Source organism: Nerophis ophidion, linkage group LG25 (genome assembly GCF_033978795.1).
Source record: "Nerophis ophidion isolate RoL-2023_Sa linkage group LG25, RoL_Noph_v1.0, whole genome shotgun sequence".
NCBI lineage: Eukaryota > Metazoa > Chordata > Actinopteri > Syngnathiformes > Syngnathidae > Nerophis > Nerophis ophidion.
The window spans coordinates 832,731-856,730 of NC_084635.1; the positions used below are offsets into that span (position 1 = coordinate 832,731).

The 24,000-nt window shown below is 41.4% G+C and overlaps 1 protein-coding gene across 1 annotated transcript in view; it reads right to left on the minus strand.

The window, feature by feature from the left end:
* galns (galactosamine (N-acetyl)-6-sulfatase) overlaps nt 1-24,000 on the minus strand; it is a 72,782-nt gene that overhangs the window by 410 nt on the left and 48,372 nt on the right. Inside the window, exons 13-14 of the mRNA XM_061887118.1 lie at nt 6,432-6,549; nt 1-2,428 (exon numbers count right to left, since the gene is read on the minus strand). The exon at nt 1-2,428 is cut by the window's left edge and continues 410 nt beyond it. Coding sequence (XP_061743102.1) covers nt 2,342-2,428; nt 6,432-6,549 — 205 coding nt within the window. The 3' untranslated portion in view covers nt 1-2,341. The remainder of the gene's footprint in view (nt 2,429-6,431; nt 6,550-24,000) is intronic.

The following is a 24,000-nucleotide window of genomic DNA, read 5'->3' on the forward strand; positions in this document are numbered from 1 at the left end:
ACCCCCTAGTTCCATGCATCTTTAGTACTTAGTAGAACAGTAATGACATCCTTCAAAGTTCCATGCATCTTTAGTACTTAGTAGAACAGTAATGACATCCTTCAAAGTTCCATGCATCTTTAGTACTTAGTAGAACAGTAATGACATCCTTCAAAGTTCCATGCATCTTTAGTACTTAGTAGAACAGTAATGACATCCTTCAAAGTTCCATGCATCTTTAGTACTTAGTAGAACAGTACTGACATCCTTCAAAGTTCCATGCATCTTTAGTACTTAGTAGAACAGTACTGACATCCTTCAAAGTTCCATGCATCTTTAGTATTTAGTAGAACAGTAATGACATCCTTCAAAGTTCCATGCATCTTTAGTACTTAGTAGAACAGTAATGACATCCTTCAAAGTTCCATGCATCTTTAGTACTTAGTAGAACAGTAATGACACCCTTCAAAGTTCCATGCAGCTTTAGTACTTAGTAGAACAGTAATGACATCCTTCAAAGTTCCATGCATCTTTAGTACTTAGTAGAACAGTAATGACATCATTCAAAGTTCCATGCATCTTTAGTACTTAGTAGAACAGTAATGACATCCTTCAAAGTTCCATGCATCTTTAGTACTTAGTAGAACAGTAATGACATCATTCAAAGTTCCATGCATCTTTAGTACTTAGTAGAACAGTAATGACATCCTTCAAAGTTCCATGCATCTTTAGTACTTAGTAGAACAGTAATGACATCCTTCAAAGTTCCATGCATCTTTAGTACTTAGTAGAACAGTAATGACATCCTTCAAAGTTCCATGCATCTTTAGTACTTAGTAGAACAGTAATGACATCCTTCAAAGTTCCATGCATCTTTAGTACTTAGTAGAACAGTAATGACATCCTTCAAAGTTCCATGCATCTTTAGTACTTAGTAGAACAGTAATGACATCCTTCAAAGGTGATACACAAGCTTCTTGCAAGCATCTACAGTATTTGAGCCCATTCCTCTTGGGCAAAGGCCTCCAGTTCATTCATATTCTTGGACTTGTGTGCTGCAACTGTCTTCTTCAAGTCCCACCACAGCTTTTCTAGAGGATTTAGGTCTGGCCACTCCAGAGTCTTCCAGCCCTTCTTCTGATGTTGATTTGGAGGTATGCTTGGGATCCTTGTCCTGTTGGAAGGTCCAACGTCTCCCAAGCCTCAGCTTCCTCACTGACTTCATGACATTTGCAGCTAATATATCCTGCTAGGAAATAGAATTCATAATGCCTTCAACGCGCTGGAGATTCCCGCTACCTGAAGCAGAGAAACAGCCCCAGAGCATGATTGACCGCCCACCATGCTTAACAGTAGGCAAGGTGTTCTTCTCTTTGTAAGCTTCATTTTTTTCTAGTCCAGACATAACCTTGATTCATAGGCCCAAAGAGTTCCACTTTTGTCTCATCACTCCATAGAACAGTTTCCCAAAACTTTGGGGTTTGTCCAGATGATTTTTGGCATACTGGAGTCTATTTTTCTTGTGCCTGGTAGTCAGAAGTGGGGTGCGCTTGGGAGTTCTGGCATGGAGGCCTTCATCGCCTTATTGTCTGGGACGAAACCTGCGTTCCCCCCTCTGCAATGTCCTGTTGTAGTTCCTCAGCTGTTACCCGGGGGTTTTTCACCACTGTACGCTTCACAGCATCCTCTTTCTACCACGCCCAGGTAGTGTTTCCACTGTGCCTTAAGTTAAATTTAAACTTGCCAATTATGCTCCCAACTGTGTCTCTTGGAATGTGTAATGTCTTTGCTATTTTCTTATATCCACATCCTTTCTTTTGAAGAGAAATGACCTCCTCTCTTGACTTCTTTGACCACTCCCTGGACTTCACCATGTTGCAAATACACCATTGACCATCTACAAGGAGCCGAGCGTCACAGTCTTTTTCAATCAGTTTAATTGTTGCTCGTTATGGTTCTAATCACATCTACAGGTGTTTTCAACACCTGATTGAAAAGACCTTATTCAAATTCTGTTCTTAAGAGTTATGATCTTCAAGGGGTTGAATCATTTTGTCAATGAGATATTAAGAAAAATGTCCTTTTTTGGTATTTTGTAAAATACAGTGTTACAATTGAAGTTGCATTTGTGGATTTGACACATCTTTATTTGATATGACTATAAACAAAATACGGAATAAATGTCCAACTTGCTAAAATACCAAAATTGTGTGGGGGTTGAATAATTTTGATCACAACTGTAGCATGTTGACACGGGTGCGCTGGAGCCTATCCCAGCTGACTTTGACATGATATGGTGTTTAATATAAAACAGTTGCCGATTAAAAAAAATAAAATAAACAAGTTCATTGGTCATCTGCAGTCAGTGCGGCCATTCGCACTTCCAAGGAGCCGATTTTGGAACTTTGAGACATTTTCCTAACTTCTCACAGCCGGCTGGAGCCCAGTTCTGAAACACAACAACAACAAGCTCTTATGCGCCGTCATGGTTATACACTGTATGATTTTTAAAAATGATATACTGTTTTGTCCAGCTATTTTCTTGGATAACGCATATTTTAAATACTTGTGAGAAATTTAAATGAATATTATTTAAAATGATTCTTTATTATTTGTTTTTGTGTACTCATCCAGCCTGTAAAATTAGTCAAAGTTGTTTGATTGGGTTTTAGTTAATTATTGAAGTTTTTTTTTTGCCATGACCTGATTCCTTAAAATACAATTAAAAAATGTTGAGATGGAAAATATATCAAAATATATCCATATTTCATTTATATTTTTGAGTGGAATAGTTTAGTCAATTTGCCACAAGGGGGCAGTGTTTAACCACAAAAGAATCCACCTTTTAACAGAAAGAAGGAGCAGTTGACCATAAACACAGGCGAGCAGTACATGGCCACCGGATCGGACCGGACCCCCTCCACAAGGGAGAGTGGGACATAGAAGAAAAAGAAAAGAAACGGCAGATCAACTGGTCAAAAAAGGGAGTCTATTTAAAGGCTAGAGTATACAAATGAGTTTTAAGGTGAGACTTAAATGCTTCTACTGAGGTAGCATCTCGAACTGTTACCGGGAGGGCATTCCAGAGTACTGGAGCCCGAACGGAAAACGCTCTATAGCCCGCAGACTTTTTTTGGGCTCTAGGAATCACTAATAAGCCGGAGTCTTTTGAACGCAGATTTCTTGCCGGGACATATGGTACAATACAATCGGCAAGATAGGATGGAGCTAGACCGTGTAGTATTTTATACGTAAGTAGTAAAACCTTAAAGTCACATCTTAAGTGCACAGGAAGCCAGTGCAGGTGAGCCAGTATAGGTATATATGTATGTATATATGTATATAAAGGTATATACAGTATAGGTATATATGTATGTATATATGTATATAAAGGTATATACAGTATAGGTATACATGTATGTATATATGTATATAAAGGTATATACAGTATAGGTATACATGTATGTATATATGTATATAAAGGTATATACAGTATAGGTATATATGTATGTATATATGTATATAAAGGTATATACAGTATAGGTATATATGTATGTATATATGTATATAAAGGTATATACAGTATAGGTATATATGTATGTATATATGTATATAAAGGTATATACAGTATAGGTATATATGTATGTATATATGTATATAAAGGTATATACAGTATAGGTATATATGTATGTATATATGTATATAAAGGTATATACAGTATAGGTATATATGTATATAAAGGTATATACAGTATATATGTATGTACATATGTATATAAAGGTATATACAGTACAGGCGTAATGTGATCAAACTTTCTTGTTCTTGTCAAAAGTCTAGCAGCCGCATTTTGTACCAACTGTAATCTTTTAATGCTAGACATGGGGAGACCCCAAAATAATACGTTACAGTAATCGAGACGAGACGTAACAAACGCATGGATAATGATCTCAGCGTCTTTAGTGGACAGAATGGAGCGAATTTTAGCGATATTACGGAGATGAAAGAAGGCCGTTTTAGTAACGCTTTTAATGTGTGCCTCAAAGGAGAGAGTTGGGTCGGAGATAATACCCAGATTCTTTACCGTGTCGCCTTGTTTAATTGTTTGGTTGTCAAATGTTAGAGTTGTATTATTAAATAGAGTTTGGTGTCTAGCAGGACCGATAATCAGCATTTCCGTTTTTTTGGCGTTGAGTTGCAAAAAGTTAGCGGACATCCATTGTTTAATTTCATTAAGACACGCCTCCAGCTGACTACAATCCGGCGTGTTGGTCAGCTTTAGGGGCATGTAGAGTTGGGTGTCATCAGCATAACAGTGAAAGCTAACACCGTATTTGCGTATGATGTCACCTAGCGGCAGCATGTAGATGCTGAAGAGTGCAGGGCCAAGGACCGAACCCTGGGGAACTCCACACGTTAACTTAACGTAGTCCGAGGTCACATTGTTATGGGAGACACACTGCATCCTATCAGTAAGATAAGAGTTAAACCAAGACAGGGCTAAGTCTGACATACCAATTCGTGTTTTGATACGTTCTAATAAAATATTATGATCGACGGTATCGAAAGCAGCGCTAAGATCGAGGAGCAGCAACATAGATGACGCATCAGAATCCATCGTTAGCAATACATCATTAGTCAATTTTGCGAGGGCTGTCTCCGTGGAGTGATTTGCCCTGAAACCGGATTGAAAGGTTTCACATAGATTGTTAGACGCTAAGTGTTCATTTAACTGCTCCGCAACAATTTTTTCGAGGATTTTTGAAATAAAGGGAAGGTGAGACACCGGTCGGTAGTTTACCATGAGGTCAGGATCGAGGTTAGGTCTTTTAAGAAGAGGATGAATAACCGCTTTTTTCAATGCTAGGGGAACAGTGCCCGAGGAAAGTGATAAGTTTATAATATTTAGCACTGATGGACCTAATAATACAAAGAGCTCCTTGATCAGTTTCCCAGGAAGAGGGTCAAGTAAACATGTTGTTTGTTTTATTCCATTTACACGTTGTAACAATTCCTCTAATGTTATTTCCTCAAAACGAGAGAAACTATTTTGGAGGGCAGTATCCGCCGTATATACAATCGTGTCAGTGTTAATAGAACCCCGTTGTAGCTGGGACGCATTGTCTTTAATCTCCTTTCTAATGACTTCAATTTTCTTACTAAAGAATTGCATAAAGTCATCAGCTGAGTGGGTGGAGCTACTGGAAGGAGTCCCTTGTTGGGTTAGCGATGCTACCGTACTAAACAAAAATTTAGGATCGTTTTTATTACGGTGGATGAGATTTGAGTAATATTTAGCTTTAGCTAAGGTAAGCATGCGTTTATAAGTTATTAAACCATCACTCCATGCTTGATGGTGCACCTCAAGTTTAGTCGTGCGCCATTTGCGTTCCAGCTTATAGATATATATAGATATATATCCATCTATATATATATATATATATATATATATATATATACATATATACTTTACTATTCTGTATTTGTTTGTTTTAAAGAATCCATTTTGGGTTACAACAAACAACTATTATTGGTATTATTTATATCATTATTAATACTGTTGCTTTTATGAATTTTTGGTTTTCCATCTGTTTTTGTTTTTCTTTTCGAAATGTATGTGTACATTATGTCTTCTCAATTGCTTAGTCGATTGCTATCCTAAATTATGTAATGCTGGGACTGGGATGGAGTCACTCTTACCTTATTTCATTAGACTGATTAACATTTTGTTAGTTTTGAAAATAAATGTTAGAAATAAGGCCAACATTGTGCGTATAAATCAGCAGCCAAGCGAAGCGATCTGGAACCTGTTTTTAATTTGCATACCAAATAATATAGAGAATCGTGTTGAATTGAAAATGTATTACATTTTTATTTCAACTGATTTGATTTTAAAGAAACACAAAAATAACCAATTGATTTGGTAGGATTAATCCAGCATTGTATTTGAAATGACCCAGCATTTGGGTTGAATATAGATGACCCATCGATCTGGGTTAAATTAACTCAGCAATCGTTACCCAGCAGCTGGGTTGAAAACTGCCAACATTGTGTAGTTTTCAACCCAGCAGTTCTTAGAGCGTATGCTTGTGTCCCCGCCTCCACCCACAGAGACAAATACAGTGGACAAATACTGTAAAGAGGGTTCACTCGCTTCGCAATAGATGTTCGATGAAACTCTCAGGAAATACCAGAAATGGGATTTTAAACACGTGACTTCACCTTGGAGCTGTTACGGACCATTGTCTGGCTTCAGAACTTTTGTTTTTACGTTTTGGAAAGGTACAGTCTGCGCTCTCCTAGTTTCTTAACCAATTTAATTGCTGGACTTTTTCAATCCGAGGTCCAAGCATTTTAAATTGGATATTTTCCCAGTCTTTTTCTTGACCTTCTGAGCTCAAAAAGCGTCTTCCGCATTGGAAACAGGTGTGAGGGTAGATTACAGGGCAGCTTACCATCACAGCCCGGTCGCACATGTTGAGCTGGGGAACGCCTGGTGTGAGCGTCTTCCTGTGCTCCTCCACAACTGGAGAGATGCGGCCCACAACCTCCTGGTATTCCCCGGTCAAAACACTGTCCACACAAAGCACACGGGGGTCCACGTTAATCAATTCATGGGAGTTAAGTTCGTAAGTTGAGGTACAACTGTACACCGTTTTATTATATATTTTTCTCAGTTGCATGCACCGAGTCTCTGAGTGAACATGAGTTTGACGGCGCTAGCTGCGTTCACTTAGCACATACAGTCCTGGTCAAAACTTTACAGACACTTGTAAAGAAGATCAAGTCATTGCTGTATTGAGTTTCCAGTCATTTCTAGAACAACACATGGACTAAAATAAGACCTTCTGGAGGAAAGTTCTGTGGTCAGATGAAACAAAAATTGAGCTGTTTGGCCACAATACCCAGCAATATGTTTTGTGGAGAAAAGGTGAGGCCTTTAATCCCAGGAACACAATTCCTACCGTCAGGCATGGTGGTGGTGGTATTATGCTCTGGGCCTGTTTTGCTGTCAGTGGAACTGGTGCTTTACAGAGAGTAAATGGGACAATGAAAAAGGAGGATTACCTCCAAATTCTTCAGGATCTACAATAATCAGCCCGGAGGTTGGGTCTCGGGCGTAGTTGGGTGTTCCAACAGGACAATGACCCCAAAACACATCAAAAGTAGTAAATGGATGGCTAAATCAGGCTACAACTAGGGTTTTAGAATGGCCTTCCCCAAATTCTGACTTAAACATGTGGACAATGCTGAAGAAACAAGTCCATGTCAGAAAACCAACACGTTTAGCTGAACTGCACCAATTTTGTCAAGAAGAGTGGTCAAAAATTCAACCAGAAGCTTGTGGATGGCTACCAAAAGTGCCTTATTGCAGTGAAACTTGCCAAGGGACATGTAAGCAAATATTAACATTGCTGTATGTATACTTTTGACTCTCACATTTGCTCACATTTCCAGTAGACCAGTGGTTCTTAACCTGGGTTCGATCAGTCAACCTTAGGGGTTCGACGGAGCCTCCATCCAAACCTGACTAAATAACAAGTTCAAAGTTTTATTATGGGCTTCACGGTGGAATAGGGGTTCGTGCGTCTGCCTCACAACACGAAGGTCCTGAGTAGTCCTGGGTTCAATCCCGGGCTCGGGATCTTTCTGTGTGGAGTTTGCATGTTCTCCCCGTGACTGCGTGGGTTCCCTCCAAGTACTCTGGCTTCCTCCCACCTCCAAAGACATGCAACTGGGGATAGGCGACTCCCACCTCCAAAGACATGCACCTGGGGATAGGCCCCTCCCACCTCCAAAGACATGCACCTAGGGATAGGCCCCTCCCACCTCCAAAGACATGCACCTGGGGATAGGCCCCTCCCACCTCCAAAGACATGCACCTGGGGATAGGCGACTCCCACCTCCAAAGACATGCACCTGGGGATAGGCGACTCCCACCTCCAAAGACATGCACCTGGGGATAGGCCCCTCCCACCTCCAAAGACATGCACCTGGGGATAGGCGACTCCCACCTCCAAAGGCAGGCACCTGGGGATAGGCGACTCCCACCTCCAAGCCAAGCACCTGGGGATAGGCCCCTCCCACATCCAAAGACATGCACCTAGGGATAGGCCCCTCCCACCTCCAAAGACATGCACCTGGGGATAGGCCCCTCCCACCTCCAAAGACATGCACCTGGGGATAGGTTGATTGGCAACACTAAATGGTCCCTAGTGTGTGAATGTTGTCTGTCTATCTGTGTTGGCCCTGCGATGAGGTGGCGACTTCTCCAGGGTGTACCTCGACTTCCGCCCGATTGTAGCTGAGATAGGCACCAGCACCCCCCTGCAACCCCAAAGGGAATAAGCGGCAGAAATGGATGGATGGATGTTTTATTATTATACTCAAATGACAGCAATCATTTCCATGAGGTTATTTTCTCCTGTAAGTGTTTTGGCACACTTACAGTGAGAGAAAAAAACATTGTTTTCCATGAGCTCTGTACAAGGTGGGTTTGGAAATAATGTGTACCCCTTTCAGATATCGCATTTAAGTCCCACTAAAACATTGACATGTTGCACAATGAGATGTAAACATGCAATCATGTGTACATTCCTGTAACTTTATGTTCGTAAGATATATCTTTATTAGTATTTCTTTAATATAGTAAAATCACTAAATTAAGAAAAAACATTTTGTTTTTCACTAAAGAAGGGTTCGGTGGATGCACATATGAAACTGGCGGGGTTCGGTACCTCCAACAAGGTTAAGAACCACTGCAGTAGACCCATAATAAATTCATAAAAGAACCAAACTTCATGAATGTTTTTTTTTTGTGAGCAACAAGTATGTGCTCCAATCACTACATCACCAAAAATAAGAGTTGTAGAAATGATTGTAAACTCAAGACAGCCATGACATGATGTTCTTTACAGGTGTATGTACACTTTTGACCACCACTTTTGACGCTTGAAAAATAGCTTTTATGATGTTTGAGGGCCAAAAAACATGTTTGCAAGAAGCTCATTAACCCGCACAAGAGTTGTTTAAAAGGAATTTAAACGCCACGCACGCACACACACACACACACACACACACACACACACACGCACACACACACACACACACACACACACACACACACACACACACACACACACAGGTTATCATGTTACGATCCGCTGCCCGGATCATATTTTGATTTAGATTTTTGAGTCTTTTTGTATTGTCTGTTTTCTTTTGGACTCATTCGGTTCTGGTTTGTGCGCCTCTGTTTGTTTCCATGGTTACTCATTGTTTTCACCTGCCGCTTGCTCCTGACGCGTACCTGTGTTGTGATTACTTTATTTATTCAAGTCTGCCTTCTCCCGTCAGTCTGTCCTGGTCCATTGTTTGCAGTAAACAATACTCACATCCATGTTTCTGGTTCAAGACTCTGTGTTAAGTGTTAGCCTTAGCTTTCCGTGTGTTCGGTACGTTGTTCTTTTGTTGATTTCTGTCTGTTTAGTATTGTGTATCGTGTCTTTTAATCTTCCTACCTTTATGCTTTCGTCCCGAGTGTCCTTTGCATCCCTGGGGAGAACAAAAACGCGCATCACCATGCACCGCGAGCGTGACATTTCATTTGGAATGGGGACCAGGTTTTTGTTCATGACTTGTGGGGACCGACCTTTCTACAGGTTGTGGAGGCATAAAAAAAATTAGGTAAAATGTCCACTGCCCAGTTAGGGGGAAAAAGAGATAATACGGTTCATGGGGACCGAATTTAACCTGTTTTTTGTGTCCCCATACTGTCAGAAGTCCCCTAAAGGTGACTGAGTAAACAGAGCAATGTCCCCATTAAGTCAGCATTGCCAGAACACACACACACACACACACACACACGCGCACACACACACACACACACACACACACACACACACACACACACACACACACACACAGGTTATCATTTGGAATGGGGACCAAGTTTTGGTTCATGACTTGTGGGGACCACCCTTTCTACGGGTTGTGGATTCATAAAAAAAATGGTGTAAAATGTCCACTGGCCAGTTAGCTCATACACGTCTTTAAATCTCTGGATTGATGAAGTCATGTGCTGATCATTCTTACTGGGGACCCTGGGGAAAAGAGTTCATATGGTTCATGGGGACCAAATTGAAATGATTTTGCATAATTCACACAAATTTGTACGTGACTACTGAGGACCATTAAAAAAAAAAGAAGTTAAAATTAGATGTTAAATATGTTTACTTTTCAGTAAACATATTTTTTGGGCCAAAGCATTTAAAATCACTTAGGCATCTTCAGAATGGATCTGACTATCATTTAAAAGGGTTTCCCTTTAGGGGACCTGTTTTTTTGGTCCCCATACTGTCAGAGGTCCCCTAAAACAGTGGTTCTCAACCTTTTTTCAGTGATGTACCCCCTGTGAACATGTTTTAAATCCAAGTACCCCCTAATCAGAGCAAAGCATTTTTGGTTGAAAAAAAGAGATAAAGAAGTAAAATACAGCACTATGTCATCAGTTTCTGATTTATTAAATTGTATAACAGTGCAAAATATTGCTCATTTGTAGTGGTCTTTCTTCAACTATTTGGAAAAAAAGATATAAAAATAACTAAAAGCTTGTTGAAAAATAAACAAGTGATTCAATTATAAATGAATATTTCTCCACATAGAAGTAATCATCAACTTAAAGTGTCCTCTTTGGGGATTGTAATAGAGATCCATCTGGATTCATCAACTTACTTCTAAACATTTCTTCACAAAAAAAGAAATCTTTTGTCACACCGCGGTGAGGGAAGTCTTGTCTTGTTTGTTTTCTGTCTTGTGATGCGCATATTTTATTTTGAAAAGCTACTCCTCTTGTTCCAGATCACGGGCCCTTCCTTTTGTGTCACCAGTCTGACGTCATCCCTGACCCTTGATTGTTTCCACCTGTTTCCCATCACCATCTTGTCCTATTTAAGCTCATGCCCCCTCTTGTCCTGTGCCAGATCGTCTCGTGCTTACGTGCCTTTCTAACGTCCATGCTCATGTCCATGTTGATATCCTTATCGTGCTTATTCCCTTGTTTTCTTCCTTGGATCAAGAAATTAATTGCTGTAATTTTGAGTTTTACTTTTTCCTCCTTTGTTTTCCTAGCCTTCGTCCATCCTATTTGGTGAGTTTTGTGTTTTTTCCAAATTCCCTTTTTCCTTTAATATTGAGTGATTTTTTGTTTATCCGTATTAAGTATATATTTATAGCCTTTTTGTTCGTCCTCCTATTGGAGCGCTTTATGTTATTTTTATAGTAGAAACGACTTTATTGTAAGTTCCTTTTTTTGTTAGTTTTCTCCTTCTATTTTTTGGAGTGAATTTTGGTTTACCTTTTTCCGGAATCATTTCAGCAAATTATTTGTTAGTTATTATATGCATAATACTTTTTGCTCTGGAGGTTAAAAGTTATTTCAAAATAAAAGCTTTTTTTGGAACTTCCTCTCTGCATCTGGGTCCACTCCCTATTCCACGCGCTGACATCTTTAACATCAATATTTATGGAACATGCCCACAAAAATTCTAGCAGTCAACACTGAATATTGTATTGTTGTATTTTTTTCACAGTTTATGAACTAACATACATATTTTGTTGAAGTATTATTCAATAAATATATTTATAAAGGATTTTTGAATTGTTTTTTTTTTAGAATATTTTAAAAAAATCTCACGTACCCCTTGGCATACCTTCAAGTACCCCCAGGGGCACGCTTACCACCATTTGAGAACCACCGCCCTAAAGGTGACTGTGTAAACCAGGGTTGTCAAACTCCTTTTAGATGGGGGGCCACATGGAGAAAAATCTACTCTCAAGTGGGCTGGACTGGTAATAAACGGCACGATAACGTAAAAATAAATACAACTTCAGATTGTTTTCTTTGTTTGAAAATAGAAAAAGCACATTCTGGAAATGCACAAATCCTGTTGGGTTTGTTTCACACTTACATGTTGCGGTTAATAGAATTCTATCTTTATTTGTCGTTATTTATACTTTCTGAATAAATTATGTGATAATGTTCATCAGTCAACTCATTGGTGTTAATTTTCAATCTGTCGAGATACAAAAATAATATCAAAATCAAATTACGGGATGGTTTTTATGTAGGTTGTTCATTTTCATATGGTTTATTTTTTTTGCATATGTAGGATAATCTACAAAGATACAACCAATTGCTGTTGCGGCATCTAGTGGACACATTTAGAACAGCAGGTTCTTTCATTCAAAAATTTTGGGTCATTGTTATACTTAGCAAACTCATCCCACGGGCCGGGTAAAACCTGTCCACGGGCCTGATCCGGCCCACGGGCCATACGTTTGACACCCCTGGTGTAAACAGAGCAATGTCCCCATTAAAGTCCTACTGAAAGCCACTACTAGCCACCACGCAGTCTGATAGTTTATACATCAATGATGAAATATTAACATTGCAACACATGACAATACGGCCGCTTTAGTTTATTATATTGCTATTTGAAATTTCCCGGGACTTTTTTCCTGAAAATGTCGCGTAATGATGACGTGTACGCGTGACATCAGGGGCTATTATGAATATGAGCGCTGCACACACACACAGCTAAAAGTCGTCTGCTTTAACCGCATGATTACACAGTATTTTGGAGATCTATGTTGCTGAATCTTTTGCAATTTGTTCAATTAATATTGGAGAAGTCAAAGTAAAAAGATGGAGTTGGGAAGCTTTAGCCTTTAGCCACACAAACACACGGTGATTCCTTGTTTAAAATTCACGGAGGTGAAACTTTACTATGGATCAGAGTAGAAATGGATCTCGACCGAATGTCAACCAGCAGGTTTCGGTGAGAAAATTTTGGTTAAAAAGTCGCTTCTTACCGGATATCAGCTGAGCTTGTGCCTCCCGTACAACTGCCGTCGACTTCCCTGAGACACTGCGCGTCAACACCCGGCTGTGGACGTACACCTCCGACTATCAGGTACTATTAAACACACTAAAACACTAGCAACACAATAGAAAGATAAGGGATTTCCCAGAATAATCCTAGTAAATGTGTCTAAAAACATCTGAATCTGTCTTAATGCAACGCGATTGCAATTGCGTTTTTAAAAAAAAAACTTTTTTTATTCTTATTTTTTTCTCTCTAGTCCGTCGCTATCAATATCCTCAAACACAAATCTTTCATCGTCGCTCCAATTAATGGGGAAATTGTCGTTTTCTCAGTCCGAATAGCTCTTTTTGTTGGAGGCTCCCATTAAAAACAATGTGAAGATGTGAGGAGCCATCAACATGTGACGTCATCGTCTGCTACTTCCGCTACAGGCAGGGCTTTTCTCCAGTTGCCAACTTTATCCTCCATGTTCTCTACTAAATCCTTTCAGCAAAAATATGGCAATATGGGGAAATGATGAAGTATGACACATAGAATGGAGCTGCTATCCCCGTTTAAATAAGAACATCTCATTTCAGTAGGCCTTTGAGTAAGCATTGCCAGAACACACACACACACACACACACACACACACACACACACACACACACACACACACACACACACGGAAATAAATTCCCTTGATTTGTTGCATCTTTGCAAGTGAAACACTGGCCTTCGTGTAGCAGCAAGCGTAACGCTGTGATAAAACACTGCTGTGATGGCTGAGCTTAACTCATTATATCAGAATGTGTGTGTGTGTGTGTGTGTGTGTGTGTGCAGCTTTCAAGCACAATAACACACACGCCGGCACCCTGTGGGAAAAGCCCACTCAGCGGGGCGACAGTGGACCCCCATCCCCTGTCTCTCAATTACTGCTGTTGGCCAGCAGTGAGCGCCGCACCTCTGCAGGTGATTATATTCAGTGTGTAAAACACGGGGCCCCTGAAGGCTTTCAAAGGAACGCTGCTCTCGATAGGACCTGTAGGGTTAATGGGCCGCGCATGTGTGTGTGTTGTCTGCTGGCGTGACACACAGATAGACAAATATCAGCAGTGCAATTACACCCCTGATACACTCGCCGCCAGCACCTGTGCCAGCACCTCCGTCCTCCCGTCGCTGCAAGCCCTGCCTTCTGATTGGCCCCCGGGGACCGTGTGCATGCGTGTGGGGTGAAGTGTCAATTAGAGTAATAACCCCGGGCCCTGTCCAGCGCACACCTACCCTCCCCACCCCGGATCTCCCATCAGCCGGCACCTGCTCCCCGTGCTCCATCCCCTCAGCTTTTAGCTTCCCTCCAGAATGACAGCAGCACAATTAGTCTCTCTCTGTCTCTCCCATCAGCTAACGACTGGGACCCGCGCCGATGTCTCTCCCATCAGCTAACGACTGGGACCCGCGCCGATGTCTCTCCCATCAGCTAACGACTGGGACCCGCGCCGGTGAGGAGAAAAAAACTTGATTACACTTTTTTTTTTTAAAGAATAAAAAAAAAAAGCGGATGAAATTCACCGTGGTTACGTGAAATTACAAATTCTGCCAATCTCGATTTCCATTGCCGCACCGTTTTCATTCCCCATTCCGCGATAATAGAATAGACTTTATTGTCCTTATATTTGCATATAACGAGATTAACGACTCCAATTTAAAGTCCTACTGAAAGCCACTACTAGCGACCACGCAGTCTGATAGTTTATATATCAATGATGAAATATTAACATTGCAACACATGACAATACGGCCGCTTTAGTTTAATAAATTACAATTTTAAATTTCCCGCAAAGTATCCTGTTGAAAACGTCGCGGAATGATGACGTGTGCGCGTGACGTTACTGGTGGTAGCGGACATGTTCTTCCAGCCCCGATCCCAGCTATAAGTAGTCTGCTTTAATCACATAATTACACAGTATTCTGGACTTCTGTGTTGCTGAATCTTTTGCAATTTGTTCAACTAATAATGGAGACGTCAAAGAAGAAAGATGTAGGTGGGAAGCGGTGTATTGCAGCTGCCTTTAGCCACACAAACACAGCCGGTGTTTCCTTGGTTACATTCCCAGAGGTGAAGCTTTACTATGGAACAGAGCGGTCAAGCGAACATGGTTCCCGACCACATGTTTCGATGAGAAAATTGTGGTAATAAGTCTGCTCTTACCGTAGACATGAGCGGAGCTTGCGTCCTCCTGCAGCTGAGGACTATTAGCTCCCCCCACCGGAGACACTGGCGGTCACCACACCTCTCCGACTTTCAGGTACCATATAATCTCACTAAAACACTAGTAACACAAAAAGCAGATAAGGGATTTTCCAGAATTATCCTAGTAAATGTGTCTAATAACATCTGAATTGCTCCCACTGCCCTCGCCTTTTTATTCTTTTTTTTTTTGTAGTCCTTCACTCTCACTATCATCCACAAATCTTCCCGGAGGTGAAGCTTTACGATGGATCAGAGCGGTCAAGCGAACATGGATCCCGACTACATGTCGACCGGCAGTTTTTGGTGAGAAAATTGTGGAAATAAGTCGCCACTTACCAGAGATCAGCGGCGCTTCTGTCGCGCTGCAGCTGCCGTGACTTCCCTCAGAGACTCTGGCGTCAAGACACCCGTGGACACACCCCTCCGACTATCAGGTACTATTTAACTCACTAAAACACTAGCAACACAATAGAAAGATAAGGGATTTCCCAGAATTATCCTAGTAAATGTGTCTAAGAACATCTGAATCGCTTCCACTGCAATCGCCTTTTTTTTTTTTTACTTTTTTTTTTTTCTAGTCCGTCACTTTTAAATTTCCTCATCCACGAATCTTTCATCGTCGCTCAAATTAATGGGGAAATTGTCGCTTTTTCAGTCTGAATCGCTCTCGCTGCTGGTGGCCATGATTGTAAACAATGTTCAGATGTGAGGAGCTCCACAACTCGTGACGTCACGCACACATCGTCTGCTACTTCCGCTACAGGCAAGGCTTTTTTATTAGCGAGCAAAAGTTGCCAACTTTATCGTGGATGTTCTCTACTAAATCCTTTCAGCAAAAATATGGCAATATGGTGAAATGATGAAGTATGACACATAGAATGGAACTGCTATCCCCGTTTAAATAAGAACCTCTCATTTCAGTAGGACTTTAAGGTGCGGTTGTGGGAACAAATATGGGGCAAAATAAATAACACAACGGGTAGTAAAGGAAAAAACTAACAATTGAAATTGTATATTTCTCCATCTGACTACTTATTTCCTGTTTGCTTTGTCACCATGGTCACTCACCTGCTAGTCTCGCCTCGCACACCTGCTACTAATTATCACCCTCCTTTTTAAGCCAGCCTTTTCTGTTCCTTGGGTCTGGGTTCATAGTTTTCTCTCACTCAACCGTACGTCTGGATTTTTGATCCTTTGCGTTCACGCAAGTATTTCTATTCTCGCTAGCTTCTCACGCTAAGCCACTTGTTTTTTTCACTTTACATACTGATGATTTCTTTTCTCTTTTGTGCCAACGTGCCATTTTAGTTTGTCTATTTTTACTTCCTAGTTTTAATACTAGCGTTTTTGGTTTGCCTTTTATTAGCTCCAGTATTTCTGTTCAGAGATCCCTTTTTGTTAAATACATCTTTTAAGATCCTACCTTTGTTGTGTTCACGTCAACGCATCCTCCAGGGAATTGAACCCGGCACCTTGATGCCAGACAGTCCTTACAAGACTACCATCCAATAAAAATAATAAGCAATTCTGTACAATATACAGAAGACTATATAAATACAAAATACTGTACAATATACAGAACAAGACAAGAGTACAGAAGTAATAAATAACAATCAGTGTCGGACGTATTGCACTGGAAGGGTAGCATTTAAGTCTCACCTTAAAACTCATCTGTATACTCTAGCCTTTAAATAAACCTTTTTAGACCAGTTGATCTGCCGCCTCTTTTCTTTCTCCTATGTCCCCCCTGCCTTGTGGAGGGGGTCCGGTCCGATGACCATGGATGAAGTACTGGCTGTCCAGAGTCGAGACCCAGGATGGACCGCTCGTCGGTGTATCGGTTGGGGACATCTCTACGCTGCTGGTCCGCCTCCGCTTGGGATAGTTTCCTGTGGACGGGACTCTCGCTGTTGTCTTGGATCCGCTTTGAACTGGACTCTCGCGGCTGTGTTGGATCCATTATGGATTGAACTTTCACAGTATCATGTTAGACCCGCTCCACATCCATTGCTTTCGGTCCCCTAGAGGGGGGGGGGGTTGCCCACATCTGAGGTCCTCTCCAAGGTTTCTCATAGTCAGCATTGTCACTGGCGTCCCACTGGATGTGAATTCTCCCTGCCCACTGGGTGTGAGTTTTCCTTGCCCTTTTGTGGGTTCTTCCGAGGATGTTGTAGTCGTAATGATTTGTGCAGTCCTTTGAGACATTTGTGATTTGGGGCTATATAAATAAACATTGATTGATTGATTGATTGCACAGCAGGGTATTAGGGCAGGATATTGTACAGGGGTGAATTATTATTATTATAAGTTAGAGTTCAACATGGTGACAGCTCTGGGAAAGAAGCCGGTTTATTCTGGTTCTGATGCACCTGTAGCGCCTGCCTGATGGTAGCAGGTGGAACAGGTAGAAGCCAGGGTGTGTGCTGTCTTTAGTGATGCTTTTTGCTTTGTTGAGGCAGCGGAGTCGTGTAAATCCTTCAGGGAGGGCAGGGGGCAGCCGATGATTTTTTTGTGCAGACTTTATGACCCTCTGGATCGTCTGTTTGCTTCAACGTTGTATTTGTGTTGGAATAAAGTGGTTGGGAAATGAGCAAAATTCAATGGTTAAATCATCGTCACAACCTGACATTGACGAAACCTTGCCAAAAAGTATGTTGTTTCAACGTTGTGTTGGTGTTGTAGAGTTTTGGTTGGGAAATGACCAAAAATCAACGGTCAAATCTACGTCAGAACCCAACATTGATTAAACGTTGGCAAAAAGCATGTTGTTTCAACGTTGTATTTGTGTTGGAATATATTGGTTGGGAAATGATCAGAAAACAATGGTCAAATCACCGTCAGAACCCAGCACTGATTAAACTTTGTCTAAAAGCATGTTGTTTCAACGTTGAAATTGTGTTGTAAATTTTTGGTTGGAAAACGACTAAATATTAATAGTCGAATCAACGTCACAACCTGACATTGAATATACCTCCTCAAAAAGTATGATGTTTCAACGGTGATAATTGTTTGAGAAATGACCAAAATTCAATGTTCAAATCAACGTCACAACCAGACATTGACTAAACATTGTCAAAAAGTATGTTGTATTTGTGTTGTAATATATTGTCTGGGAAATGACTAAATTTCAATGGTCAAATCAATGTCAAAAGCCTACATTGATTAAACGTCTTCAAAAAGTATGTTGTTTCAACGTTGTATTGTGTTGTTGAATTTCAGTTGGGTAATGACCAAAATTCAAAGGTAAAATCAACGTCACAACCTGACATTGAATAAACTTTGTTGTGTTTGTGTTGTAGAATTTTTGTTGGGAAAATGACCAAAATTCAATGGTCAAATCAAAGTCATAACCTGACATTGATTAAACGTTGTTAAAAAGTATTTTGTTTCAACGTTGTATTTGTGCTGTAGAATTTTGGTTGGGAGAATGACCAAAATTCAATGGTCAAATCAACGTCACAACCTGACATTAAATTAATGTTAAAAGGTATGTTGCCCAAATATGCGGTCCTCTCCAAGGTTTCTCATAGCCATCATTGTCACTGTCACCGATGTCCCATTAGGTGTGAGTTTTTCCTTGCCCGTGTGTGGGCTCTACCGAGGATGTCCTTGTGGTTTGTGCAGCCCTTTGAGACACTTGTGATTTAGGGCTATATAATGAACATTGATTGATTGATTGATTGATTGAAAAAGCATGTTCTTTCAAAGTTGTATTTGTGTCGTAGAAAATTTGTTGGGAAATGACCAAAAAATTAATAGTTAAATCAACGTCACCACCTGACATTGATTAAACGTCGTCAAAAAGTATGTTGTTTCAACGTTGAAAATTGTTTGGGAAATGACCAAAATTCAATGTTCAAATCAACGTCACAACCTGACATTGACTAAACATTGTCAAAAAGATCGTTGTTTCATTAAGACCTAATTCAACAAGTTCTCAGCGTTGTCTTAACGACAATGCGAGTGTGGCGTTTCCTCAAAGTCGCCCGTTGTCATCGTCCACGCGCGGGCGATCGCGTGGGGCGAAAGCCGCGCGTGGAAATCTAATTATATCGTTTGTTTGTGCCTCTCGTGCACAAAACAAATAATGAAAAGCCACCGTCGGCGCAGCTCATTAGCATGACTATAACCCTTAGCTTGCTGGTGCACGGGAAAACTGCAGAATAATAAGCAGGCTGCATGCAAATGGACTTCTTTTGATTTATAATTTATGGCACCCAAGGGGGCGGAGGGGCATTGCTCAGGTGTGTCGCCATGCCGATTACTGATTCATAACACTATTGCTGGTACACGCACACACACACACACACACACACACACACACACACGAGAACACAGTGGCAGACGGTGGGGGAATTGAGGAGACAATCGACTGCATCTGTCCTGCCTAAGCCCTCCCTCTACCTCACGGTCCCCCTCCCCACAGTTCCTCTCCTCCCCAGTGGAATTGGAGCACTTGGGTGAGGACTATAGATTGGGGACGCGGGAGCTTGGTGGTAAGCAGCAGATGAGGCCCACAGCATCGCGTAGGAAGAGCGCATAAAAAAAGGTCTGACTCAAGCTGGTGTCGGACCACCAATAACGTGCGTCCAAGGCCTCCGGAGGGGGAAAAAAACCGTGTCGTCTCCCTCAATTGTGTGATTACACGTCGCGGCGTGCATGTTTTTGTGTGCACTTGAGTCGCGCGAGCAGGCGTGCTGACAGGCGCTGCATCATCTTAAGTGGCTCTTTAGGCGCAGGCGGAGATTAATGGCGGCCAGGCAACCGGTCCAGCTGGGGGAGCAAGGAGCAGGCGTGTGTGCGCCGCCAGGACGGAGGAGAACGCTCCCAGTGGACAGGCGAAGGATAAGCGAGGGAAGCTTTGGCGAAAATAGTTAGCAGTGGGGGGGCGTGGGGGGACGGATCGACAAGGGATGGGTGCCGATTAACGTCAAATCAAACGGTGTCGCGTGAAGTCATATCGGCTCAAGGACTTGGCCGGGAAACAAGCAGTCGTGGTAATGTTACACATTTTCCATGCAAGAAAAAGATGCTCAAAAGTACAGTAGGGCTCCACGTTTTTAATTTGCATTGAATTTGCCACTGACATGCTATGGAATTAGCATTAGCAATTTTATATGGATGGAAGGATGGATAGATAGATAGATGGATGGATGGATAGATATCTTTTAAAATCCTAGTCATATTTTAAAACAGCTAAGTGTTGGGCATGCGTAGACCTTGAAGCTTGAAATGTGACTAGCAGCCAAAACACCCTTCTTATCTCAAATGTCCCAGGCTTAGAAGGAGAATGGATATGGGAATTCGTTCTGGAGGGGGAGGGGAGGAGGAGGGGGGCGAGTGAGAGAGGATAAAATGCGAAACTTTGGTAGTATTTGCAGATCAACTATGGCGATGCAAATTGAATGTGTTGTGCATAGATGGTCTCCCAAAGCTTTGGATTAAAATATCAAAACAAGCTACTCTGTCTGGGATTTATTACCAGCTTATGTGTCATCAAACAAACCTGGGGGGGGAGCAGAAAACCTGGTCAAAATGCAACAATAGATAGATAGATGGATGGATGGATGGATGGATGGATGGATGGATGGATGGATGGATAGATAGATAGATAGATAGTACTTTATTGATTCCTTCAGGAGAGTTCCCTCAGGAAAATTAAATATGGAAACGTATAAAACAGTAACGGAAACTACAGCAAAGATGCAAAGTACAATTGGGGCGGTATAGCTCGGTTGGTAGAGTGGCCGCGCCAGCAACTTGAGGGTTCCTGGTTCGATCCCCGCTTCCGCCATCCTAGTTTCTCCCATTGTGTCCTTGGGCAAGACACTTTACCCACCTGCTCCCAGTGCCACCCACATTGGTTTCAAAATGTAACTTGGATATTGGGTTTCACTATGTAAAGCGCTTTGAGTCACTAGAGAAAAGCGCTGTATAAATATAATTCATTTCACTTCACAATTAACAATTTAACAGCTGGTGTGTAATAAGTACAAAAGATAGTTGAAATACTTTGCAGGGCACAACTCAATGTAAAATGTTCTATTCATAAAACAATAGATTTTATTACTAGAAAATTAACATTTATTATTCTTCAAAAGTACCGGCAATTGAGTCAGACTGTAATGTTGCAATTTCCTATGGTAGCAAAGCAAGTCTGCCTGATAAGAAAACACTTGAACGCACAGTAAGACTCTGCTTGTGAAAATGCCCAAGCTTGATGCTAGCTGGGGGTTTGGGGGGGGGGGGGTATATTGTAGCATCCTGTAAGAGTTAGTGCTGCAAGAGGTTCTAGGTATTTTGTTCTGGTGTGTTTATGTTGTGTTTATGTCGTGTTACGGTGCGGATGTTCTCCCAAAATGTGTTTGTCATTCTTGTTTGGTGTGGGTTCACAATGTGGCGCATATTTGTAACAGCGTTAAAGTTGTTTGTACGGGTCGCATCGTGGTGCGGAGTTCGTTCTCCCAGGAATGCAGACGGGCTTCGGACGCAGCGTGAAGGTAGGAATAAATTATTTATTTAAAAATTAATCGGACCTTAAAGAAAAACGTGCTAAAAGCACAGAAGGCAAAAAACAAAGGGGCAAGCATTGGAGCTAGCAAGTAAGAGCCTAGCAGGGAAACTAGCAGGTACAGAGCCGGGAACAAAAGTTGTCATCTGTTCTCTTATTCATATTATATACAGGTGCTTGTCATATTATTAGAATATCATGAAAAAGTTGATTTATTTCAGAAATTCCATTTAGAAAATCAGACTTGTAGAATGTATACATTCATTCCAAACAGACTGATACATTTCAAGTGTTTTTTGCCAAAAAGGAGATGATTATAGCTGACAACCAATGAAAACCCTAAATTCAACATCTCAGAAAATGAGAATATGGTGAAAAGGTCAGATATTGAAGACACCTGGTGCCACACTCTAATTAGCTAACTCACTCAAAACACCTGGAAAAGCCATTAAATGGTCTCTGGTTTTGATTCTGTATGACACACAATCCTGGGGAAGACTGCTGACTTGACAACTGTCCAAAAGATGACCATTGATACTTTAAAGAAGGAGGGCAAGACACAAAAGGTCATTGCCAAAGAGGTTGGATGTTCCCAGAGCTCTGTGTCCAAGCACATTAATAGAGAGGCCAAGGGAAGACAAAGATGCGCTAGAAAAATTGTGTACAAGCAAGAGGGATAACCGCACCATGGAGAGGATTGTCAAACAAAACACATTCAAAAATGTGAGGGAGATCCACAAAGAGTGGACTGCAGCTGGAGTCAGTGCTTCAAGAACCACCACGCACCGACGTATGCAAGATATGGGCTTCAGCTGTCGCATTCCTTGTGTAAAGCCACTCTTCAATAAGAGACAACGTCAAAAGCGTCTCGCCTGGGCTCAAGACAAAAAGGACTGGACTGCTGCTGAGTGGTCCAAACTTATGTTTTCAGATGAAAGTAAATGTTGTATCTCCTTTGGAAATCAAGGTCCCAGAGTCTGGAGGAAGACAGGAGAGGCACAGAATCCACGTTGCCTGAAGTCCAGTGTCAAATGTCCACAATGGGTAATGGTCTGGGGTGCCATGTCATCTGCTGGTGTTGGTCCACTGGGTTTCCTGAGGTCTAGGGTCATTGCAGCAGTCTACCAGGAAGTTTTACAACACTTTATGCTGCCTGCCGCGGACCAATTTTATGGAGGTGAAGATTTCATTTTCCAACATGACTTGGCACCTGCACACAGTGCCAAATCTACCAGGACCTGCTTTAAGGAGCATGGTATCCCTGTTCTTGATTGGCCTGCAAACTCACCTGACCTTAACCCCATAGAAAAGCTATGTGGTATTGTGAAGCGGAAGATGCAACAATGCTGAAGAGCTGAAGGCCACTATTAAAGCAAGCTGGGCTCTCATAACACCTGAGGGTGCAACAGACTGCTGGACTCCATGTATTGCTGCAGCAATTCAGGCAAAAGGAGCTGCAACTAAGTATTGATTGCCGTACATGCTGAAACTTTCCATCTTCATACTTTTCTGTTGGCCTACATTTCTAAAAAATATTTTTTGGTAGTAGTTGTAACTAATATTCTAATTTTCTGAGATACTGAATTTGGGATTTTCAGTAATTGTCAGTACTAATCATCAAAATTTAAAGAAATAAACATTTCAAATATATAACTATGTGTGTAATGAATTGATATAATATGTAAGTTTCACGTTCTGAATGTAATTACTGAAATAAATCAACTTTTTCATGATATTCTAATAATATGACCAGCACCTGTATATATAAAAAAATAAATATATATACCTTACATATAGCTAGAATTCACTGAAAGTCAAGTATTTCTTATATATATGTGAAATACTTGACTTGGTGAATTCTAGCTGTAAATATACTCCTCCCGTCTTAACCACGCCCCCCGACCCCCGACCAAGTAAATGTCTTCACTTAAAGGCCGGCCTCCCCTAATACACAACAAATTGAATTTAATCAAGTAGAATCTTTGATTGATGAAGAGGTGCCCCAAGTCTAGTCCGTCCATAACATATTTACACCCTCATTCAGTCTTCTTGTTGGGAGGCTCGCTCTCCTCTGAGCTGCAGCCAAACGACACAACAACTCATTAAACAGCACTCGCTCTGGATCCAAGCCTGGACAATTTATCCTGCAATTTTTAACCGGCGGCGGCAGTGTAAGCGAGTGCTGAATGTGACACGGCGATCTTTAAGGCGGCTGTTTGCAATCACAAAAGACAAGAGTGCAATCGGGCGCGCTCCCACTGAGCGGATCAATCGGCGGCCTTCGTATTTCTGCCGCCGGGTCCGCATTGATCCCATCAGCAGTCCGTGCAAGCGGCAGTAAACTGTCCTCCTCTTCTCACCTCGTTTTCTTTGTTTGGTTTATCGCCCTCGTT